The 23,781-nt window shown below is 41.5% G+C and overlaps 1 protein-coding gene across 1 annotated transcript in view; it reads left to right on the forward strand.

Moving 5' to 3' along the window:
• CMTR1 (cap methyltransferase 1) overlaps positions 1-23,781 on the forward strand; it is a 48,100-nt gene that overhangs the window by 14,531 nt on the left and 9,788 nt on the right. The window contains exons 5-14 of the mRNA XM_045541878.1: positions 1,508-1,600; positions 2,453-2,524; positions 3,646-3,740; positions 3,902-3,974; positions 8,471-8,669; positions 9,804-9,922; positions 11,900-11,996; positions 12,281-12,413; positions 13,153-13,332; positions 23,331-23,387. Of these exons, the coding sequence (XP_045397834.1) occupies positions 1,508-1,600; positions 2,453-2,524; positions 3,646-3,740; positions 3,902-3,974; positions 8,471-8,669; positions 9,804-9,922; positions 11,900-11,996; positions 12,281-12,413; positions 13,153-13,332; positions 23,331-23,387 (1,118 nt within the window). The remainder of the gene's footprint in view (positions 1-1,507; positions 1,601-2,452; positions 2,525-3,645; positions 3,741-3,901; positions 3,975-8,470; positions 8,670-9,803; positions 9,923-11,899; positions 11,997-12,280; positions 12,414-13,152; positions 13,333-23,330; positions 23,388-23,781) is intronic.

Raw genomic sequence — 23,781 nt, forward strand, 5'->3', positions numbered from 1 at the left:
GAAGCCATGATTCACTGCCAGATTCATGGACAAAAGGCTTCAGTAATTTTTCTTTTCAACTTTTTCTCTGTTGATGGTGGTTGGCTTGCCCTCAAGACTTTGCATTGTGATACCATTTTATGCCTTTCAAAGCATGTAATATTACCTGTAATCACATTGCCTTGATTTGCAATGGTGAATCTCTTCTTCACACTTGCCTGGGAGGCAATTCGTGAAGCTGCCATGCAGGTTAGCCACCTGGTTAAGTTTTATAATCCACATTTCTCTAGCCCGGTGGTATATAGCCCTGCCCGCACAATAGAATCATCTGGGGACTTTTAAAAACTTACATCCTGTCCCCACCTCAGACCAGCAGAATCCTATACTCTGGAAGTAGGACCCAGGCTCTAGTACTTTTTATTTATTTATTTTTTTGAAATGGGGTTTCGCTAGTCTTGAACTCCTGGCCTCAAGCAATCCTCCTGCCTTTGCCTCTTGGAGTACTAGGATTATAGGTGTGAGCCACCACACCCGGCCACCAGTGCTTTTTAAAAGCGCTGCATGTGATCATAATGTCCAGCCAGGGTGGGAACCACTGTTTTAGCCTGATAGGGAGAGTAATTGAAAAAATAAGAGGAAGCAGCCATTAGTTTCTCCTCTGTCTTAGAATGAATGGGCTGGGAGTCCTGTTCACCAATTTCTGGGTTATTTTGTGAATAACACTTTGAAATACATCAGGAGGTGAGAGTCACTGCCATCATGTCTTACTGATGTAATTATCTTATCAAAGACTTACATTGCATGTGATAACCACCTGTTTGCTTCTTTGTGTCCCTACTGCTCTTATGATAAAGATCACGGACCATATCTTATTTAACTCTGCATTGTAAGCACCTAGTATGTAATAAGTATTCATCAAATAATATTGGAACAAGTGAAAAAAACCTTGAGGGTTTGGAAAGTTTTTTTTTTTTTTTGAGACAGAGTCTCACTCTGTTGCCCGGGTTGGAGTGAGTGCTGTGGCGTCAGCCTAGCTCACAGCAACCTCTAACTCCTGGGCTCAAGCAATCCTACTGCCTCAGCCTCCCAAGTAGCTGGGACTACAGGCATGCGCCACCATGCCCGGCTAATTTTTTCTATATATATTTTTAGTTGGCCAGATAATTTCTTTCTATTTTTAGTAGAGACGGGGTCTCACTCTTGCTCAGGCTGGTCTCGAACTCCTGACCTCGAGGGATCCACCCACCTCGGCCTCCCAGAGTGCTAGGGTTACAGGCGTGAGCCACCGCACCCAGCCTGGAAAGTTTTCTAAGGATTCAAACCAGAATTGGAGTTGGCCTTCAGAAGTTAAACTTTACAATTTTGGCTCTCACTTCTCATGTCTGATGACTGCATTTGGCTACAGCAACCTGGACCCTCTTAGTCTAGCTCAGTCCCTCTTGATTGTTTTGGGGGAGTCCTGATGATTTGAGACATAGCCCCAAGGGTCTGTCTTACCTGACTTACTTGCTTTTCTTTTTGTTTGTAGCCCAGTGCCTGTGAGCAGGTGTCATGGTTTCCAGAATGTACCACTGAAATTCCTGACACTCAGGAAGTGAGTGATTGGATGGTTGTAGGAAAGGTAGGATTTCAGGAAAATGTATGCTCAGTTTTGGCACTCTCCTGACTTTTCTCTTCCTTCACCCTGGTATGTACATGTACTTGCAGTTTAAAACGGAAAACGATACCACTCTCCTCACTAAATTTTTTTTTTTTGAAATAGTGGTTATTTTTCATAAAAATGTGTTATTTATGTTAATATAACATTCTTTTAAACTGAAATAAATATTTTTAAATTTTCTCAATTTCTAGTAATAGAATTATTAGAATTTTAGATAATAGATCACATATCTATTATCTATCCCATATAACAAAAACTCTTTGGGATACTTAATGATTTTTAAGAGTATAAAACATGAGACCACAAAGTTTGTCTGTCATTGGTTTAGAGGTAGCTTCACTCATACATGGGGTTGGACTTGACATCCCCATGAGACCCCTTTGACTCCTTGTTTTCTGTAACGCTACCAGCTCAGTGCCTGGTATTATGTATTTGTACTCATCACAGAGTGAGAGGCTTCCTGGTGGGAGGACAGGCTTGTGTCATTTGAGGCACTCCCCATCCTTCTGCCTCTGCATTCCAGGGACAGACAGCTTGAATGTCTTCTTCCTGTTTGCTTTTCCCAGTCTCCGCATTCATGAGTCTTGTGTCCATATGGTGCTCTACTCAGAGCTCCCAGGGGGCTGCTTCATCTCACAGCCATCTGTAGTATAGCCAGAGGGATTTAGGATTTTCTCTTTTCTACCCTTTAGGGATTGATGTTTCTTAGTGGAGACTCAAGCCCCTTTTTTCTCTACTCACTTGGAACCCTAATTTCTACATTCCCCCAAATCCAGTCACACGTGGTCATTTATTGTTTTCTTCTGTCTGTAGAGAAAGATGATCATTGAAGATGAAACAGAGTTTTGTGGGGAAGAGCTGCTTCACAGTGTGTTGCAATGTAAGGTAAGCCCTTGTGGCCAGAGCCAGACTTGAAAACCTTGTGTGAGGTGATTTGCTGAGCATTTCCATTTCTCCTTTTTAGTTGATTGTGATTTTTCCTGGAGATCAGATGTGTAGCTTGGGTCATATCCCCAAGTTGTCCTTTTTCCTGGTGACTATGCTGCCTTATAGTATTATGCTGTCCCTGTGGTCCTTGGATCCTTAACCTTAAGGGGTTGGTTCATCGTAATCTTGAGGGGCCCTGGTGTAGCGAAAGGTTTGGAATCATTCTTCAGCACTGAATAGACCTAGAGTCAACTCCTAGTGGTGCAGCTCTTTTGCTGTGTGACCTTGGGCCAGTTGCTTTAGTTTCTCTGAGTTTGAGTGTCATCTACAAAATGGAGAGAAAATACTTCTCAGGGTTGTTGTCAGAGTTAAGTGAAGTAGTGCTGTGATGTTAACTCCCCCTTGATATTAATATTTTTTGGCCCAATCGTGGATCAGGGAGCACATTGCCTGGGGCAGAATGAGCCAGGGAAACTCTGAGGAGGAAATCAGTTGGAGAACAAGGAAGGCCTCAGACCAGCCTCACGGGGTTGGGAATGTCTAAAAGGTGACTGGAACTCAGGTGACGTGAGGATCTCTTATTCCAGAGAGGAAGGTGGTGAGGGGAGTTTGAAGGGAGAAGGGGTCTCTGCTGTTTGGTAGGTGCCTTTAGAAAACCCTGGTCTTGGTTTCTTTCCCCTCTAAGTGAGCCCCAGTCAAGTAAGCCTTGATATCAGAACTTTGGTCGCTTGGAAAGTTGCTCCTGGCGTGGAGTGGGGAGGCAGATTTGCCATGAGGAGTAGCAAGGCCCAGAGGTGGCTCTGTGTGTAGCAACAGGTGCTATTTTTTAACCACTTGCCATGTGCCAGGCACCTGCTTACATTTTGTTTTTTACCATTTTACAGGCGAAGTAGTTGAGGGTCAGAGTGATCGAGCAACCTGTCTAGGGTCACACAATTAGTCATTTCAGAGCTGCAATGCCGCAGGAGCCTAGCTCCTCGGAGGGCTCTGAGTTAGGCTCTGCAGCTCTTAAGACCCCTGTGCCATCCTGGAGGGGCTGAGGTGATGCTCACCTTGAGGTTCTGATTCTCTCTGGACAGAGTGTGTTTGATGTCTTGGATGGGGAGGAGATGCGGCGAGCTCGGACTCGGGCCAATCCCTACGAGATGATCCGAGGAGTCTTCTTCCTAAACAGGTTTGCTGATGTTTCTCTCCTCTCCCTTGGTACAACTGCTCCCCATTTTCATTTGAGCCTCACCTTTCTATATCTATTGGTAGTGAGCTGTACTTTTAAAAAATAAATTTCCACTCCTGAGCTCCCCCTGAGTTGCACTTTTCTATCTTGCTTTGTTGCAGGGCAGCAATGAAGATGGCTAACATGGATTTTGTGTTTGATCGCATGTTCACAAATCCACGGGACTCTTGTGGGGTGAGAACAAGATTCTGCTTCTGAATTCGTGGTGCTAAGTGGGCTTAAGCTTCAGTGGCTTGGAAATTGCCATTTTTTCAATGCCAGGAGAATATTCCTGCTATGTGATAGAGATATTTTGCTTTGAGCTCCTCAGATAGAGTCCCACAGTACTCCTATGGTCCCAGGAGTGCCCCAATAAGCAGTTTTCTCCAGGGCAACTGCTTCAGTCCCAGAGTTCCAGTCCCTAAATTCTGTAGATCCTGTTGTTCACTCCCATTGGAGGTGGGCAGGACTTGCAGCAGTGGAGGAGGGACATTCCTGGGCAAAATCAACAGCTGTAGCATCTATAGGCCTAGGAAGCAGGAAGGCGAGGCCAGGAGTTAGGGCCTGTGCCACCCTCCTGCATTTATCAAACATATATGCATCCAGCCCTGCTTTTTGCCAGGTACTGGATATATCATTTTGAATGAGATAGATGGGACCCCTGTTCCCATGGTACTTACATCTGAACATTCTGGTGGATTTGAGAGCTGGTAAGGTGCAGGTTTGGGATGTTTGTAAAGCCTCTCTTACTCATTGGAGTTTGGAGGCCACTTACCACCAGGGAACTTTAGCCTTCCTCCTTTCTACCATGGAGGTAGACTGGAAGGGTGGGTACCGTTCTTAAAGCAAGCTTATTTTCCAAATTGCAACCTGTGACGTCATCTGCTTTGGATGCAGTTTCTGATATGAGAGGGGAGTCCTCTGGGAAATGTGGTTTGTTGAATGAAATGTGGGCATTTTCACTGGTCTGTTTAAAATCAGTATCATGTCTGAAAATCTAGTCTGTATTGCTGGGGTGTGGTGGAGAGAGATGCAACACTCATGAAGCAGGAAGCATCACTTAACTTCATACCTTTTTCCAGCCTCAGCTGCCTCATTCTGAAATAAGCCCTACTAACCTGCCGGAGGGCTGAGGTAGAACCAAAAGGCTCTTAAGATCTATTCCAGCTGTAAGATTTGTGACTCCAGACTGGGCCACTTTCCCTTCTTGCCTCTCTGAACAAGCTTTTTGTGGGATCATAATTATGAGGCTTTGGCCCTTCTCAGAAAGTGGTAGAGCAAAATGATTTTCTACTCTGCTGCATCTCATTTCTCTGAACACAGACCCTCCGTAGTGATAGAGAAAGGAAAAAGGAAATTTCATTCTCGAATTCCCCTCAGGGTTTCAAAGCATTCTTACCCAGTCCTAGTAAGTTAGTTTCCTGTGACAGTGACAGGGCCAAGAGCCAGCTAGCCCCAAACCTGTTTCTGCTTCACTCACCCTCATTCCATTAGACCCCCTGATTATCCACTGGCTAAAGACACTTATTTCCAAGTTCTTTAATGTTTCTTCAGGTCCACCTACCTAACTGCTTCCTCCATGCTGGCAAAGCTGGCATGTAGACCCCGCTAGCCTTTACCATTTTTCTCTCCCAGGTCTCCCTCCCCATTTCCCACTACCAGCAGGCAGCACAAAAGGCCTTTTGGAATTAGCATCTTGAGAAAATTAGGTTGATATAATGTTGATTTAATTTTCTGAGCTCCCAATGATTTCCTTTAAACTCCTGCCTGGCAGAGGAGCTCTGTCAAGCTGATGGGAAGTCACAGCGTCTTTTTGGGCTTTTGAATGTAAATGCCTCTAGCAGCTGGTATCTAGTTATTGCTTTTTGCTGTCATGAAAATGAAGTAGGCACCGGGGTTGTACCATTCAGGTCGAGGGTGGAGATGTTAGTTACATAGGAAAAGGCAGCCGTGTTTGTAACGCCTCAGGCAGCTTCTTGACCTGAATTGATTGTTAGTGGCCATGGAGAATTGCCCTTTCAGAGACGTTTCTCTACACTCCACTGTAAAAAATGATTTCTCTCGAGCCCCTAGTGTTTTCTTCTCTCTCTTCATCTCTGTTTTCCCCTGAGGACCAGAGTGACAGCCAAGCCCAGCAGGCTTGGTGTGGTTTTCAGGCGAACAGAGACACTAGAGCAGTCCCCAGCAGAGGAGGGAGTGGCTGAAGACCCAGGCACACAACCAGGTTTGCTAGTGGCTCTTGGATCAGGCGAATTATAGAATAAGAGCAGGAAAACTGGAAGCTTGGAGTGTGGGGAGGTTGGGAGGTGGTAATGCGGACAGTCGGGGGTAGGGGTAGACTCTGAAGTTTTTAAATAGGTCTCTGGTGCTGCAGGTTGTAAAAGGAGAAAAGGGACTGGTGGGGGCAGGGAGAAGGAAATAGTAAACAAGAATTGGAAGAGACAAGGGAGGGAAGGGAAGTTAGATCCTTAGGGTTTGTGGAAGCATATTATAAACCGTTACATTATGTCAGGGATTTGTGTGCCTGGGAATGTTGTTGAGGTAAGAAAACACTGTGAAACCTTTCAGAAGACAAAAACTTAATGTAGATCTTCAATCCTACAACAGCCTTGAGAAATACCTATATTAGTCCCAGTTTACAGTTGAGGAAAGCTGGAGCTTAATGACTAAATTGTGTGCTTGTCTTTGACTGCCTAGCCAGGAAGTGGCAGAGCTGGGAACTCTAGCTGCCCTTCCTGTGAAGAGACCTCCTGGCCATGGCCTGTGAGGGCCACACATCTCAGAATCACAGAATGAGATCATATCTGTGCCCACTTTTCAGAGACGAGAGGCTGTCATTGATCATTCTCCACACTTCCCCCAGTCTTCCTGTGGACCAGTGGTTCACTCAGGCTGGAGCCTGGGGCTCCATGGCCAGTGGTAAGGAGCAGTGTTTCCCTCTGCAGCCTGTGCAGGCTTAAACTCGTGACCCCTGCCTCATCACCACTGTGCTGCCTTGAAGGTGCTACGTAATGTTCTTGGTAAATGCCATTAGGTCTTTTGTGTGCAAATGAATATAATCCCAAAATATGAATAATTGATGGCTCAGGAACAAAGGATGCTGGGTACAGTAGTGGGGAAGGGGGGAAAGAACTGATATGTGCCAGCATGCCTGGGGTGGGCTTGTCACAGGATGATGAAATTTATTTTTAGCTAAAGTCACTTTCTCTAGAGACTATTTACTATTTTGATGAAGCCAGATAGCTATCATCAGAGGCAAGGCCCTTGTCACCTAGAAGTGACTGGGTTATGGACATTAGTATGTCTATTTCTTTCCTATAACTGTTTCCCCTAAAGCTTTCTGATCTTTATCTAGCAGTTGCAGAACTCTAGACAGGCACTTGGCCATGCCAGACCTGTAGAGAGGGAAGGCTGAGGTCCCCAAGCCCCTTACTGCTAAATGTTCATCACAGTTCCAGGCCAACCATAGTCCTCTGCGGTCACCTACTTGTAGAACTCAACCTTTTGGACCAGTGCAGATGGTCCATCCTCTCTGCTGTGGAGAGTGGGCAGAATTCACTGTCTAGAGCTCAGGTGTGGGTAAGAGCATCTCTAGCATGTGGACCAGTTCTGGGTTCAGCATTTGAGGTTAAGAGATAAAGCTGTTTGAGGGGCCAAAAGTGTAATCACATCAAGATTCAAATGAGTATTGTTGTTTAGTCAGTCCTGAGGTGGGTGGGCACTCTGAGGGTTGCCGGGAACTCCAGTATTTCCTTCCCTCCCTGCCTGGTCAGCTTCCAACTGTGCACTGCCCCAGCCTCCCTGGCTGGCACTGGGCAAAGGCAGGAGAAGGAGGATGGGAGTGCAAAAAAGGAGGGAGACCAAATGAATGCGGTATCTTAGATTAGATTCTGGAACAAAAAAGGATGCTAGTGAAATCTAAGTGAAGTCTGGAATTTCATTAATCGTGATGTGCCAATGTTGGTTTCTTAGTTTTGACAAATGTACCATGGTTATGTAAGGTGTTAACAAAACTGGAAACTGGGTGGGGGCTATAGGACCTCTGTACTATCTTGGCAACTTTTCTGTAAATCCAAAATTATTCTAAAATAAAAAGTTAATTGGAAAAAAAAAGGGGGGGAGGAGAGCCAAGGAGGAAGGGGAGAAAGGAAGGCAGAGCCCATGGTCTGGAAAGGCAAGTCCTTATAGATGAGGGGAGGTGACATTAGAGCACCCCAGACTTTGGCTGGACAGGAAGACCTGCGTTTCAAGGTCAGGCTAACTGGATTCTGATTTAACTTTCTTGCAGACTGGTTGTGAACAGGTTACTTTGTGACTTTGTGTCTCGGTGCCTCTTTTTCCCTATCTGTAATATGGGGCATACGGCATCTATTCTGCTCAGTGGGACTCTGGAAAGAGAGGATATGGTGAGGAAAAGACTCTGAGCAATAAAAAAATACACATTCAGATACCCACGAAGATGTTTTTATTAGGAGTCTAAGGTAGGCCTCGTTGTGTGATAGGTATTCTGGGTATTTTAAGGATGCGTTGGGCGATAATCACAGAAGATACACTTCCTGGGGTGTTGTGGCCCTGGCAGGGGCTCTGGATTATACTTGCTGAAAGGCTTCTTTTACCCTCCCTGCGTTCTCCTTCCTGTTCCCCATTGAGCCATCTTTCCTTCCTCCCTTGTCCTCCACTTGGCTTTGCAGAAGCTGCTGGTGAAGGACCGGGAAGCTGAGCTGCTGTACTTTGCTGACGTCTGCGCAGGCCCGGGAGGCTTCTCAGAGTACGTGCTGTGGAGGAAGAAGTGGCATGCAAAGGGCTTTGGAATGACTCTGAAGGGTCCTAACGACTTCAAGCTAGAGGACTTCTACTCTGCCTCCAGTGAACTCTTCGAACCCTACTATGGTAGGGACACTGAGGAGGGGGTACCAGGAGGTATGAGGGACATCCCCTCTGTGGGGACTTCACGTTGGAAGCAGCTGTATCCACGTGCTGTGTTTTCTTTCCTAGGTCTCTTTGCCTGGGATTCACAGTCCATGTCATGAGGGTCTTTGTTCCCTCTGGACTGTCCCTTTTATCTTTTTTTTTTTGAGACAGAGTCTCACTCTGTTGCCTGGGCTAGAGTGCCGTGGCGTCAGCCTAGCTCACAGCAACCTCAAACTCCTGGGCTCAAGCGATCCTCCTGCCTCAGCCTCCCGAGTAGCTGGGACTACAGGCATGTGTCACCATGCCTGGCTAATTTTTCTATATATATATATATATATATATTTTTTTTTTTAGCTGTCCATGTAATTTCTTTCTATTTTTAGTAGAGACGGGGTCTTGCTCTTGCTCAGGCTGGTCTCGAACTCCTGAGCTCAAACAGTCTGCCTGCCTTGGCCTCCCAGAGTGCGAGGATTACAGGCGTGAGCCACCGCGCCTGGCCTGGACTGTCCGTTTTTACCCCAGGCCTGCAGAATACAGGTCAGACACTCTGCTCGGCAAACTCTTATCAAAGCCATATTAATTCCTCCTTTCAGAAGCACTCTTCTCTTGTGGTGGCAGAAGATAATGAAACTGCCTGATCTCTGGCTGAGAGCTGGCAGGGTTATTAAGAAATGTAAACCCCACACACATCTCCAGCCTTGTGTGCCACGTGTGGAATGGGCTGGGTATCAGACAGCTCAGCAGCCCCACAGCAGTCCTTCTACTCTATCTTGATTGCTGTGATTTGGCAGCAAACCCTAAGTGCTTTCATAACAGTCTTTATTTAAAATCTGATATTGGTTCCTATATGTGTTTTAAACACAACTTGGGTCTTGAAGAGAAAGGTGCTGTTTCAGTTGATGACTCTTGGCTGGCCAACTCCTTTTGAACTCTGGTTTATTATAGCAGGGTGCTATTCTTCCTCCTGGTCCATCACTGTAAGGCAGCCTTGCAGGATGGGCCTCAGGTCTCCAGACTTAACCTGATGCCAGTGTTCACTGTCCCAGAGAGCTCGTGTCCCAGCTCCTGGCATATGTAGGGCAGATGAACTCACTGAATCTTGTGTCCTGCCAGGTGAGGGTGGGATTGATGGAGATGGAGATATCACCCGCCCAGAGAACATCTCTGCTTTTCGGAATTTTGTCCTGGATAACACAGATCGCAAGGGTGTCCACTTTCTGATGGCTGATGGGGTAGGTAACCTTTCCTCCATAGAGTGATGCATTAGGGATTTGTTATTTTAGAGGTTTGAGAATTGTTTTTATTTGGTCCTTTAACTGTCCCCTGGAGATAGTAGTCCACTATTCAGATAGTCTGGAATGTGCATTTTTATTATTTTTGTACGTATTTTATATGATAATTTTGTAAAGACTATGATGTTGTGAATACCTTTGCCTGGAGCAAGGTGGAACTTGTTAGCTGACTTTGTCAAAGGGCCTTGATTTGCTGTGAGACATGGTGAGGCAAGGACCACAACTACAATCAACTGGGCAAAACTGAATGGGAAGAACATTTCCATCATTTGTCATCTTGGTTTTGCTCCTGGTGGAGGCTGTCTACATGTGGCCACTCCTAAGCCTCTCATAGTCTGACACATGGCCATGTAACCAAAGACAATAGCTTAGGGGAATCCACGGGAGACTCAGTTGCTAAAGTGAATATTCAAGGGGCTTTGCCTTTGGGTGGTTGCTTGAGACAGAGAGGGGAGCCTGTTGCAGCTATGTGGAGCAGAAGTTTTCATGCAGACATCTGATACTACAGGTAGTCCTTTCTGGAGTGAACCACCACTTACCCTGGAGGAAGGACAGACAAATGTGGCAGTTGCCTCAGGGTCAGCTAGCTAGAGTTGAGAAAAGCCTCTGGGGCTCTTAAGGTGCCCTCTCAAGCATTAGCTGTGTGCAAAGTGAAGGATGGCAGGCAGGATGTCAGCATGGCATCTGAAGATGCCCTGGCTCACCAAAGCGCTTTGCACAGCAGGGAATGACGGGCTTGGTGCTGGCAGTGAGGGGAGGGCTGCTGTGGCTGGGCAGACGTGGGGGTCTGATAGCACGATTGTGCTTGTGAGGCAGCCATTGCAGCATGGCAGCGAGAGGTGCAAACTGAAGGATTGTCGTTCTGCCCCAGCAATGTAGAGGGGTGACCTGGGCTTTTCTTTTTTTCAATTGACCTTATAATCAGGCATGCATTTTGAGAAGCATCTATAAGTCTGGAAGACATTGCTAAACATTTTTGATACTGAGTCCTTTAGCTGTTACTTTTGTAGGACTGAGTCAGGGAGACCTGGCCTGGCTGGCGCCAGTTTAACAGAGGCCAGCCTCCTTTTTTAAAAAATTTTAAGTTGTTAAAAAAAAAAAAAGTAACATAAAATTTATCATCTTAATCATTTTTAAGGATGTACTTTCCAGTGATGTTAAGTATATTCACTATTGCGGAACCGATTTTCAGACGTTTTTCATTTTGCAAAACTGAAACTATTCCTATTCAACCTTCCCCTCTTTACTTTTATGTAAGCTTGCCTCTCTGCTCCCTGCTGGGATCTCACAAGGAGGGAGATCATACTCTGGGAACAGCATCACATATTCTTTGAGGGAAGAGGCTCCATGGTCTTAGGACAGGAAAGGGGGTATTGGTCAACAGAGAGAGATATTACTGTCACTACCAAAGTTAGCTTTTCTCCTGTCATCAGACTGGGGCCTAGTCAGTAGTCAGCGCTGTAGGTTAGTGAGCCCAAGCAGAGTGTTGCCAGTACACTTACTTCCTGGTCTTGTTGGGACGCACCAGAGCATTCTGTTTCCTATCTTGTGATTGACCTGTGACTAGCCAATATTTTGCCTCTGTTCTGCCTTACTCTTCCCTGGATTCTCACAGGGGTTTAAACATTTTCTGGACCATCTCCTTGGAAAAGCAGACTTGGGTCTATCCCCTGAGAGGGACAGAGCAGGAAAGCGGCACTGGTCCCGTAGTTAAGCCTGGATTCTAGTGCTCACTCCATCTGTAATGTACCTTGTGACCTTGCCAAAGTAACTTATACACAGCTGTGTCTTCATCAGGAGGATGGTAGAGAGCAGTGAAGACACTTGAAGAACTCTCAATGAAGATTTAGATAGGGATGTTCTTCTCAGTCCTTATCATTTCTCTTTCCTACCCTAATCCTTGTGCTCTTGTTTCAGGGTTTCTCGGTGGAGGGGCAGGAGAACCTGCAGGAGATCCTCAGCAAGCAGCTACTGCTGTGTCAGTTCCTCATGGCGCTGTCCATTGTCCGGACAGGTGACACTTCCTCAGCCATCCCCTCACCCCAGGACCACTAAAGGCCCTATTAGACAAGCATGTACTAGGGTTGGCTGGGAAGTTAAAATCTGCTTGTATCAGGTGACAGGTGGCTAAATGAGGACTTTAGGGAAGAAGAAAGGGCTATAGAATCCTCAAAGTCTAAAGCCGATTCTCTCCCTCAAATTGTCTCTGACTTAAAATGGATTTATTCCCCGAGACTACCTTACCCATCTCCAGGAACAGACCCACTGATTGCTTTTGGCGTTTTCTGTTTAATCCAGGAGGCCACTTCATCTGTAAAACTTTTGACCTGTTCACACCGTTCAGTGTGGGGCTTATCTACCTACTGTACTGCTGCTTTGAACGAGTATGTCTCTTCAAGCCCATTACCAGCCGTCCTGCCAACTCAGAGAGGTGAGGTCTTTGTCTCTATTTCAGCCAGACTAGCTGGCTAAATGTCAGAACAGCAAATCCCAGTGCATGTCTCTGGCATGACCTCTCAAGCTACATTAAAAACATTGACTGTAAAGCTGTGATTAGAGCCAGTAGGAGTCAGCATTCTTGCATCTTACTGGTTCTGTGTTGTGTCAGGTCAGCCTCTCCCTTCTCCACAAATCTTACTTTCCACACTTATGTGGGGTATTCTTAGCTTGGCTCAGGAGAAGGTGACCAATAATAGTGACACTTGGAAGGCACATGGGCTGGGAAGGGGCAAGGAGACCACTATCAGAGGCACTGCTGGCATCCTAGGTGGGACATAGTGCCCACACACCAGGTGAGAGAAAATGCAACCAAGAGAATTGCCAGGTGGCTTGTTAAAAACACAGACTTCTGGGCTCCGTCCTTGGAGAATGTGATTCATTAGGTCTGTATTTTAACTGGCTCCCCAGGTGGTGGTGATTCAGCCTGTCTGGCACAGGGCAATTGGGATCCACTGCCACAGAGAGTGGAGATACAGCCTAACATGAAAGGGAAGGATTAGAGTTGAACTTTTGCCGCACAAAGAGTCTATGCTGTTCTTTGTGCATAGACTTAAGACTTAAGGTTGAACGGGGAAGCCGTTTAGCTTTGGGACTCCACAGGGGGTGCGGGGGAAAGGGAGGTGTGGGGAGAAAGCCCTTGGTCAGTGGGGTGACAGGGTGTCTCCTGCCAGATATGTGGTGTGCAAGGGCCTGAAAGTGGGCATCGATGATGTTCGAGATTACCTCTTCTCAGTGAATATTAAACTCAACCAGCTGCGGAACACGGATTCTGATGTCAACCTGGTGGTCCCCTTGGAGGTGATCAAGGGAGACCAAGAATTTACTGACTACATGACACGGTCCAATGAGAGGTAAGCCAACTGTGTGTTTTTTGCTGTCACAACTAGAGTATTAAGGAAGACCAGAGAATGAAGGACTAAATGACTGGCTCTTGGTATCACTTTGTCAACCCTGACAAATTGGTAACTGGGTTTGGTCTGCTGGTTCCAGGGCTCCCTGGGACTTTGGTTATTTTGGGGACCCCCATCCTGCTGCCATGCCCTGTCCCAAGGGTGGCAGATGGGTGCGTGGCTGGTGTAGGCCTGCCCACAGGAGCCTGAGTATGATAGTGAAACCTTACGGAGAGCAGCCTGTGTCCCTGGAGGCAGGAGTAATTTCCCTTTAATTACTGTTGTTTGTAAAAGACCATCATGGTGGTTGCCTTGTGAAGTCCCCTGTTGGGAGGCAGGAGATGGATAGAGGACAAGTGTACAACATGCTTTGGAAGTGCCAAAACTTTGCCAGTTCGTGAGTTCCCCACATGGTGATCTGAATGCTGTTTTCTTTACCTTCTTTGTTTTCCCCACTCCCTATTTGGTGGTAATAATCTAAAGCTGTGACATTTGGCTCAGTTCTTTCTGTGGGTAGGCCCTAGTAAAAAGTTTTTTGAGGTAGGTTGGAGAGTTGTATAGTAGCAATGAATCAATCGAAAGTGCTCTTTGGGGGCCAAACAGGTGTTGGAAAGGCCTACCTAAGGGTCCAATCTCAAGTCTCCCAGAAAAGTTTGAAGGTATAGGTGGCCCTGGAGAATCACAGAAGGGGAGGAAGTCTTTATCCTGTTCTTATTTTTCCGGCATCACCTGGTATTTTAACTTTCCACTGTATTACCATATTAGCGCTCTCATCTTGATAGTATTGCTAGGCACCAAGGTGGAGCAGACACTAAACTTCAGCATGTTACAGATAGGAAACATGCCCAGGGGCCTGCCTAGCTAGGGCTTTGTAACACTTCTGGGCTACATAATACTTCTTTTTGCTGCACCATGCTGCCATCTGCTACAGGTGTGCATGGACACATGGCAGAACTGGATTTCTTTTCAGTGCTTCCAACAGCATAGAGTGTTTAAGCCACCCTATAACCAACCACTTTTCTTTCTTTTTTAAAAAAACTGAGGTATAATTTCATAAGTAAAATGCACATCTTATATATGTCAATCAATTTTTTTTTTCTTTTTTTTTTTTGAGACAGAGTCTCGCTCTGTTGCCCGGGCTAGAGTGCCGTGGCGTCAGCCTAGCTCACAGCAACCTCAAACTCCTGGACTCAAGTGATCCTACTGCCTCAGCCTCCCCAGTAGCTGGGACTACAGGCATGTGCCACCATGCCCGGCTAACTTTTTCTATATATTTTTAGTTGGCCAGATAATTTCTTTCTATTTTTAGTAGAGATGGGGTCTCGCTCTTGCTCAGGCTGGTCTCGAACTCCTGAGCTCAAACAATCCACCCCCTTCGGCCTCCCAAGTGCTAGAATTACAGGCGTGAGCCACTGCACCTGGCCTGTCAATCAGTTTTGACAAATGCATATATCCATTGTAGCCTACATCCCTATTAAGATAAAAAAAATTTCCATCATCTCAGTAAGCTTCTTTGTGCCCCTGTTTAGTCAACCGCATAGTAACCCCTCTTCTGCTTTTTGTCATCATACATTATTAAATAGTTTTGCCTATTCTAGAACTTTGTATAAATTGAATCATATAGTGTGCACTTTTGTGTCTGGCCTTTTTCTTGACCAAAATGTTTTTGAGATTCATTCATTTTGTGTTAGTTTGGATTTTTTTTTTTTTTTGCTGAGTAGTATTCCATTATATGGATATACTATATGCTATATATATATATATATATATATATATATATATATCCTTATATAGTGTTGAGTTGATGGCCACTTGAACTATTTCCAGTTTGGGCCTATTATGAATAAAGCTGCTACAAACATTCTTGTACAAAACTTTTGGTGGAGGCCAGGCGAGATGGCCCACGCCTGTAATCCTAGCACTCTGGGAGGCCAAGGCAGGAGGATTGCTTGAGGTCGGGAGTTTGAGAACAGCCTGAGCAAGAGCAAGACCCCGTCTCTCCTAAAAATAGGAAAAATTAGCCGGGCGTGGTGGCATGTGTCTGTAGTCTCAGCTACTTGGGAGGCTGAGGCAGGAGGATCACTTGAACCTCAGAGTTAAGGCTGCAGTGAGCTATGATCACACCACTGCACTGTTGTCCAGCCTGAGCAACAAAGTGAGACCCTGTCTCTAAATAAATATGTACTTACTTTCGGTGGACAAATGTTTTTATTTCTCTTGGATAAATACCTCAGAGTGGGAAATTCTGAATCATTAGGTAGCTGTATGTTTAACTATTTAAAAATGCCATACAGTTTTCTAAAGTGGTTGTACTGTTTTATATTCCCTCTAATGAAGTATGAAGTTTTTGTTGCTCTGCATTTTTGCCAGCATTTGATATTGTCAGTTTTTTTCATTTTAGCCATTCTATTGGGATATAGTGTTATATAATTGTGGTTTTAATTTGTATTTCTGTGATGACTAATGATGTTACACCCTTTTTTGTGTGCTTATTCGCTACTTGTGTATCATCTTTTATGAAGTTTCTAAGTCTTTTGACCATTTAAAAATTTATTTGTCTTTTTATTAAGTTATAGGAATTATTTGTATATTCTAGATATAAGTCCTGTGTCAAATATGTGTGTCCTGAATATTTTTCCCCACTCTGTGACTTATCTATTCATTTTCTGAATGATGTCTTTTGATAATAAAATGTTTAAAAAATTTTTTGAGTTCTTATTATTTGCTTATTGTGGTTAAATGTACATAGCATAAAATTTGCCATATTAACCATTTTAAAATGTACCATTCAGTGGCATTAAGTACATTCACATTGTTGTGCAACCATCATCACTATGCACTGTAGAGAACTTTTTCATCTTTTTCAAATAGAAACTCTACGCCCATTAAACAGTAACTCCCCATCTCCCCCTTCCCTCAGCCCCTGGTAACCTCTATTATACTTTCTGTGTCTATGAATTTGCCTATTCTAGGTATCTTATATAATAGAATCATATAGTAATTATCCTTTTTTATCTGGCTTATTTTACTTAGTGTAATATTTCCAAAGTTCATCTTGTAGCATGTGTTAGAATTTCATTCCCTTTTCAGGCTGAATATTATTCCATTGTATGTATGTACTATATTTTGTTTATCCGTTCATCTGTTTGAGTTGTTTCTACCTTTTAGCTATTGTGAATAATAGTGCTGTGAACATCGGTGTGCAAGTGTCTGTTTGAGTTCTTGCTTTCAGTTCTTTTGAGATATATCTAGAAGTGGAAACGCTAGGTCATATGGTGCTTATTTTCTAGAACAAACACCGTACTGTTTTCCACTGTGGCTGTACCATTTTACATCAGCATTGTGCAAGGGTTCCAGTTTTCATATTCTTTCCAATATCTGTTTTTCTGTATTTTTAATAATAGCCATCCTAATGTATGTGAAATAGTATCTCATTGTGGTTTTGATTCGCATTTCCTTAAAGGCTACTGATGTTTGAGCATCTTTTCATGTGCTTATGAGCCTTTGAATGTCTTCTTTGGAAAAATGTCTGTTCCAGTCCTTTGTCCATTTTTTAATTGGGTTTTTTGGTTGTTGAATTATAAGAGTTCTTTATATATTCTGGATATTTACCCCTTATCAGATTTTTAATTTGAAAATATTATTTCATATTCTATAGGTTGTTTTTCACTCTATTGATTCTGTCCTTTGACGCACAGTTTTGAATTTTGATGTAGTCCAATTTAGCTAATTTTTCTTTTATTACCTATGCTTTTGGTGTCATATCCAGGAAATCATTGCTCATGTCATAAAGCTTTCCCCTATGTTTTCTTCTAAAAGTTTTATGATTTTTAGCTCTTACATTCTTTGATCCATTTTTAGTTAATTTTTGTATATAGTGTTAGGTAAGGGTTCAACTTTCTTCTTTTGCATGTGGATATCCAGTTTTCCCAACATCATTTGTTGAAAAAACTGCTCTTTCCCCATTGAATGGCCTTGGCACCCTTGTGAAAAATCATTTGGCCATATATGTAAGAGTTTATTTCTGAGCTCTCTATTCTGTTCCATTGGTTTATGTGTCTGTCTTTATGACAGAATCACATGGTTTTTGATTACTGTAGCTTTGTATTAATTTTTAAATCAGGAAGTGAGAGTTTTTGAACTTTGCTTATCATTTTCAAGATTGTTTTTGGCTATTTGGGGTCCCTTGAGATTCCATCCGAATTTTAGGATGGGTTTTTCTATTTCTACAAAAACTATCATTGGGATTTTGAAAGGGATTGCATTGAATCTGTAGGTTACTTTGGGTATTATTGTCATCTTAACAATAGTAAGTCTTCCAGTCCATGAACATGAGATCTTTTTATTTATTTATGTCGTCTTTAATTTCTTTCAAAATTGTTTTGTAATTTCCAGTGTACAAGTCTTTCACATCTTCATTTTAATGTATTCCTAAGTATTTTGTTCTTTTTGATGTTATTGTAAATGGAATTGTTTTCTTAATTTCATCTTGGGAGTATTCACTATTAGTGTATAGCAGTGTGACTGATTTTTGTACGTTGATGATGTATCCTATAAGTAGCATTTATTAACCAGTAAATGAATTCATTTATTAGTTATAACTGGTTTTTTTTGTGGAAACTTTAGGGTTTTCTACATATAAGATCATGCCAATTATGAAGTGAGATAATTTTACTTCTTTCCAATTTAGATACCTAGAAGTTTTAAATTTTGAGGAAATCCAATTTATTAATTTTTCTCTGTAGGTTAGTGATTTTTTGTTTTCTCTCTAAAAAATCTTTGCCTACACTAAAGTCATGAAAATATTATCCAGTTTTTATATAGAAGGTTTATAGTTTTAGTTTTTATGTTTAGGTCTGTGATATGCCTGAAATTAATTTTTGTTTATTATGTGACAATATGGGTCAAGGTTCTTTTTTTCCTTACAGATATCCAGTTGTTCCAGCTCCACTTACTGAAAATACTTTACTTTTCCCATTTAATTTCTTTGGCACCCTTGTTGAAAACTATTTGACTGAACATGTGTGAGTCTAATTCAGGGCTCTGTTCTGTTCTATTAATCTGTTTGTCCTTTTGCCAGTACCATACTGTCTAGATAACTGTACCACGACAAAAGAAGTTTGCAATGAGGGTAGTGTATGTTCCTCAGCTTTGTTCTTCTTTTTCAGTATTGTTTTAGCTAGTCTAGATTTTATGTTTCCATATGCAAAATTCCAAATTTTAGAATCAGCTTGTCAATTTCTTCAAAAAGCCTGCTGGAGTTTTGATAGTGATTACATTGAATTTATTTGCCAGTTTGGGGGGAATGGACATCTTAACAATGTTGAATCTTCCCATCCATGAGCAAGCAATATTGATCCATTTATTTATGTTGTCTTTACTGTCTCTCAGCAATGTTTTCAGTATAGAGGTCCTACATGTTTTTTGTTAAATTTATCCCTAAGAATTTTATGGGTGTGGGTGCTGTTGTAAATGGTATTTTTAAAATTTCATTTTCCAATTGCTGATTGCTGGTATATGGAAATATAATTGATTTTTGTATATTGACTGTATGCTATGAGAATCCTTAATTTACTTAGTAGATTTTGGTAGGTTCCTTAAGATTTTTTGCCTACAAAATCATGTCTTTTGCAGATAAAGACAGTCTTATTCTTTTCTTTTCAATTGGTATGCCTTTTATTTCTTTTTCTTATCTTATTGCACTGACTAGTTTCTCTAGTATGATGTTGAATTAAAGTGATGAGAGCAGACACCCTTGCCTTGTTCCTCATTTTAAGTAGAAAGTGCTTAAACATTGAGTATGATGTATGTTTAAGTTAGCTGTATGTTTTTTGGCTGGGCACAATGGCTCATGCTTGTAATCCCAGCACTTTGGGAGGCTGAGGCAGGTGGATCATTGAGGCCAAGAGTTTGAGACCAGCCTGAGCAACTTAGAGCGATCCCATCTAGGAGTTTAAGGCTACAGTGAGCTATGATCATGCCACTGCACTCCAGCCTGGGCAACCAAGTGAGACCCTGTTTCAATTAAAAAAAAAAAAAGTATGATGTTAGCTGAATGCTTTTTGTCCTTTATCAACTTGACAATTTTTTTTTTTTTTTTTTTTTTTGAGACAGAGTCTCACTCTGTTGCCTGGGCTAGAGTGCCGTGGCATCAGCCTAGCTCACAGCAACCTCAAACTCCTGGGCTCAAGCAATCCTCCTGCCTTAGCCTCCTGAGTAGCTGGGACTACAAGCATGTGCCCCCATGCCTGGCTTATTTTCTCTATATATTTTTTTAGCTGTCCAGATAATTTCTTTCTATTTTTAGTAGAGATGGGGTCTCGGTCTTGCTCAGGCTGGTCTCAAACTCCTGACCTTGAGCGATCCTCACGCCTCAGCCTCCCAGAGTGCTAGGATTACAGGCGTGAGCCACCACGCCTGGCCCAAATTTTTTTTCTATTCCTAGTTTGCTGAGAGTTTTTGATTATGAATGGTTGTTTAATTTTGTCAAATACCTTTTCTCTATCTATAGAAATTATAATGATTTTTCTTCTTTATTCCAATAATATATGCAATGAATTACATTGAATGATTTTCCAATAGTAAACAAATCTTGCATTTTGGGGATAAACTACAGTTGATCATGATATATTCACTTTTATATATTTCTATATTTGATTTACTAACTTTATTAAGGATTTTTGTGTCTATGTTCATGAGGAATATTAGTCTCTAGTTGTGTATTCTTTTGAAGTCCTTGTCTGGTTTTAGTATCAGTGTTATTCTGGTCTCATAAAATGGCTTGGGAAATATTTCTTTTTTAATTTTCTTAAATAATTTATATAAGATTGGTAGTTTTTATTTTTTAAATCTTTAATAGAATATACACCAGTGGAGCTGTTTGAGCCTGGAGTTTGTTTTATGGGAAGTTTTAAAAATTTAATCTTTTATAGATGTAGGGCTCTTTAGATTTTCTGGGGTTTTTTTGTGTGTATATGTGTTTTCACTGAATTTGTGTTTTTCAGTTAATTGTCCATTTCATCTAAGGCATTGAATTTATTGGCATGAAGTTATTAATAATGTCACCTTCTCTTTCCGTGCCTGTAGGAACTCTAATACTATTCCTTTTTTCATTCTTTATACTGGTGTTATGTTTTCTCTTTTATTCTTAACCAGTTTTGCTAGAAGTTAGCACTTTTATTAATCTTTTTTTTTAAAGAATGAACTTCTTACCTGGTTGATTTTATTGTGTTTTCTTTTTATGAGTTTCCACATTTATTTTTATTTCCTTCATTCTAATTACTTTGGGCTTACTTTACTCTTCTTTTTTTTTAGCTACATTGATTTTAGACCTTGCTTCTTTTCACTCATATATATATAATTTTTTAATGCTACAAGTTTCCCTTTAAGGACTACTATAGCTGAATCTCCTATATTTTGTTATGTGTCTTTTCATTATCATATAGTTTAAACATTTTTAAACTTTTGCTTGTGATATGTTCTTTGATTCATGGATTATATATATGTGTGGTATTTACTATACAGATAATTTGGAATTTTCAAGGTATTGATTAGATTTAACCTCTTCATTCACACAGAATGTACTCTATGATTTTGATCCTTTGAAATTTATTGAGGTTTATTTTATGGCCCATTATATGCTCTATCTTGGTGAATATTCCAACTGTCACTGTTCAGTATAGTGATCTACAAATAAATGTTAATTTGGTCAAGTTGGTTCATAGTGTTTTTCAGATCATCTATATCTTAACTGATATTTTGACTACTTATTCTATCAATTAATATGAGGGCTGTTAAACTAAGATTATTGATTTGTCTGTTTTTCCTTTAGTTTTGTCAGTTTTTATTTCATCTATTTGGGATCTTTGTTATTAGGCATGTGCACATTTAAGATGTCTTCTTAATGAATGGACCTTTTATCATTATGAAATAATCTTATTTATCTCTAGTAATACTCTTTGTCTTAAAGTCTGCTTTGTCTGATTTTAATATAGCCACATCAGCTTTCCTTAGCTTAGTGTTTGCATGGGCTTTTTCTGTCCTTCTGTCTTTGTCTTTATGATTAAATGTGTTTCTTGTAGATACATGTAGTTAAAGCTTACCTTTTTGTGTCCAGTCTGGATAAAAATCTCAGCCCTTTTAATCGGAGTGGTTAGTACATTTACATTGAGTGTAATTATTAATGTTGAGGTTTAAATCCCCTATTTTGGTTGTTGGATTTCTCTTTATTCTGTCTGCTCTTTGTTCCTCTGTTCTTTTCTTCTGTCCTTTTTTTTGGGTGGGGGCTAATTCAGTATTTTTTAGTATTCTTTTTATCTCCTTGGGTTTTTTTTTTAATGTCTTTTGTGTTATGTTTTAGTTGTTGCTCTAGAGATTACAATATGCATCTTTGATTTATCAGTCTGCCTTCCAAAAATATTCTACTGCTTTATTAACCCAACTTTATATTATTGTATTTTTACTTTTAGCAGTTTATAGTCTTTTAAGGAGATTTAAAGATACACACACACATATATATCTAATTTTTTTAAGCCCCTTAGTTATTTACTGACATATTTACCCTTTCTGGTGTTCTTCGTTCCTTCCTATAAAGCCAGATTTGTATTTGGAATCATTTCCCTTCAGACTAAAGAATTTCTTTTAGCCTGTTTTTGTAGTGTGAGTCTTTTGGAGACCAGTTCCTTCAGCGTTTGTCTATTTAAAAATGTATTTATTTTCATTTCATTTTTAAAGGATATTTTCACTGGATATGGAATTTGAGGTTGACGTTTTTTTTTCTTTTAGCACTTTAAAGATACTATTTCATGGTTCTCTGCCTTCTTTGTTTCTGATGAGAAGTCAGCCATTATTCTTATTGTTTTCCTATATGTCATGTGTCTTTTTTCCTCTGGCTGCTTTCAAGATTTTCTCTTTATTTTTAGTAGGTTGACCTTGATATATTTATGTGTGGTTTTCTTTGTATTTATTCTGCTTGTGGTTCACTGACCTTGGATCTGTGGATTGATTTCATTCATCAGTTTGGGAAATTTCTTAGCCATGATGTTGTCGATATTTTTTTATTCTTTCCTCTGCTTCTGGGACTCCATTTGTATTTATGTTAAGCAGTTTTTTTATTGTCCCAAATAAAAATAAAATTGATCTGTCAAGTTTTTTTCACTTTTTTTCTCTTTATGTTTCAGTTTCAGTTCTGTTCACCTGTCTTCAAGTTCACTGATTGTTTCCTCTACCATGTTCAGTATTTTAAAGCCCATCAAAATAATGATCCATCTCTAATATAATACTTTTCATTTCTAAAGTTTTTATTTGCCTTTTGAAAGTATAGTTTCTATATCTTTGCTGAAATTCTCTATCTTTTTATTCATGTCATCCACCTTTTCCACTAGATCTTTTAACATGTTTATCACAGTTATTTTAACAGCCCTAGCTGAGGATGCCAACATTTGGGCCATCTCTGGGTTTTGTTCTGTTGGACTCCTTTCCCTCTTGTCAATGGGTCACATTTTCTGTCTTCATAACATGTCTCATAATTGTTTTTAAGTGCCAGACATTGTGTTTAAAAGAGCAGTGGAGACTGAAGTAGAAAGGGTGGCTGTTAGTGTAGACGAATTGTGTCAGTGTGGTCAGTTAGTTGAACTGGGTCTGGGCTTTGTTGTGGCTTTATAAATAATCAATTCACCACTACTTTCAAATTATTTAAGGGTGGGATCAGACTTTCCTTTTAGTAGGACTTGGGATCTGCATGTCTGGAGGATTTTACTCGGTTCTGCTGCTCTACCCTCTACTAAGCCGCGTATAACTGCACCTTGGGAGTGGGGGCAGGGGAGGTAGTTCTCTGTCAGCTCTCCAGCCCCTCCCCCAAATGTAGATGGCTACTGTTCCGGTTAAACTTCTCTGACTTGATGTCCTTTGGCTGTCTTTTTTGGTAATCTCGGGATCAAATAATTTTTTTTTTCTCCTAGCCACTGTAGTCTGCAGATCAAAGCTCTGGCCAAAATCCATGCCTTTGTTCAAGACACGTGAGTGTTGCCCACTTTTCAGAATTCACTTATTTAAGGGAAGATTTACTTTGCTCCTCCCTCAAACTGGTTCTTTTTTTCATCTTAGCAAACATTTAAAAACACCTACTCTTTTATCTTACACTCTGCTGTGATCTCTGAAGGACACCAGAGAAGTATATGGCATGAAATTTGTCCTCAGATACTCAACATTGTCTTTGGACAGATAAGAGTAACTCGGGAAAAGGATACAGGACAAGTTATGAACAGTGCATCGGAGGGTGTAGAGTGGCATAGCACAAGTGGAATACATCATATTCAGGGAACCCAGAGTAAAGAGTGGTCGAAAGGGGAAAGGCAGACTGGTCGGGGAAAGCCTCTGGTAGGGGGTGACCATAAGCTAATTCAGCTTTGT

This window comes from Lemur catta, chromosome 2, assembly GCF_020740605.2.
Source record: "Lemur catta isolate mLemCat1 chromosome 2, mLemCat1.pri, whole genome shotgun sequence".
NCBI classification, from domain to species: Eukaryota; Metazoa; Chordata; class Mammalia; order Primates; family Lemuridae; genus Lemur; species Lemur catta.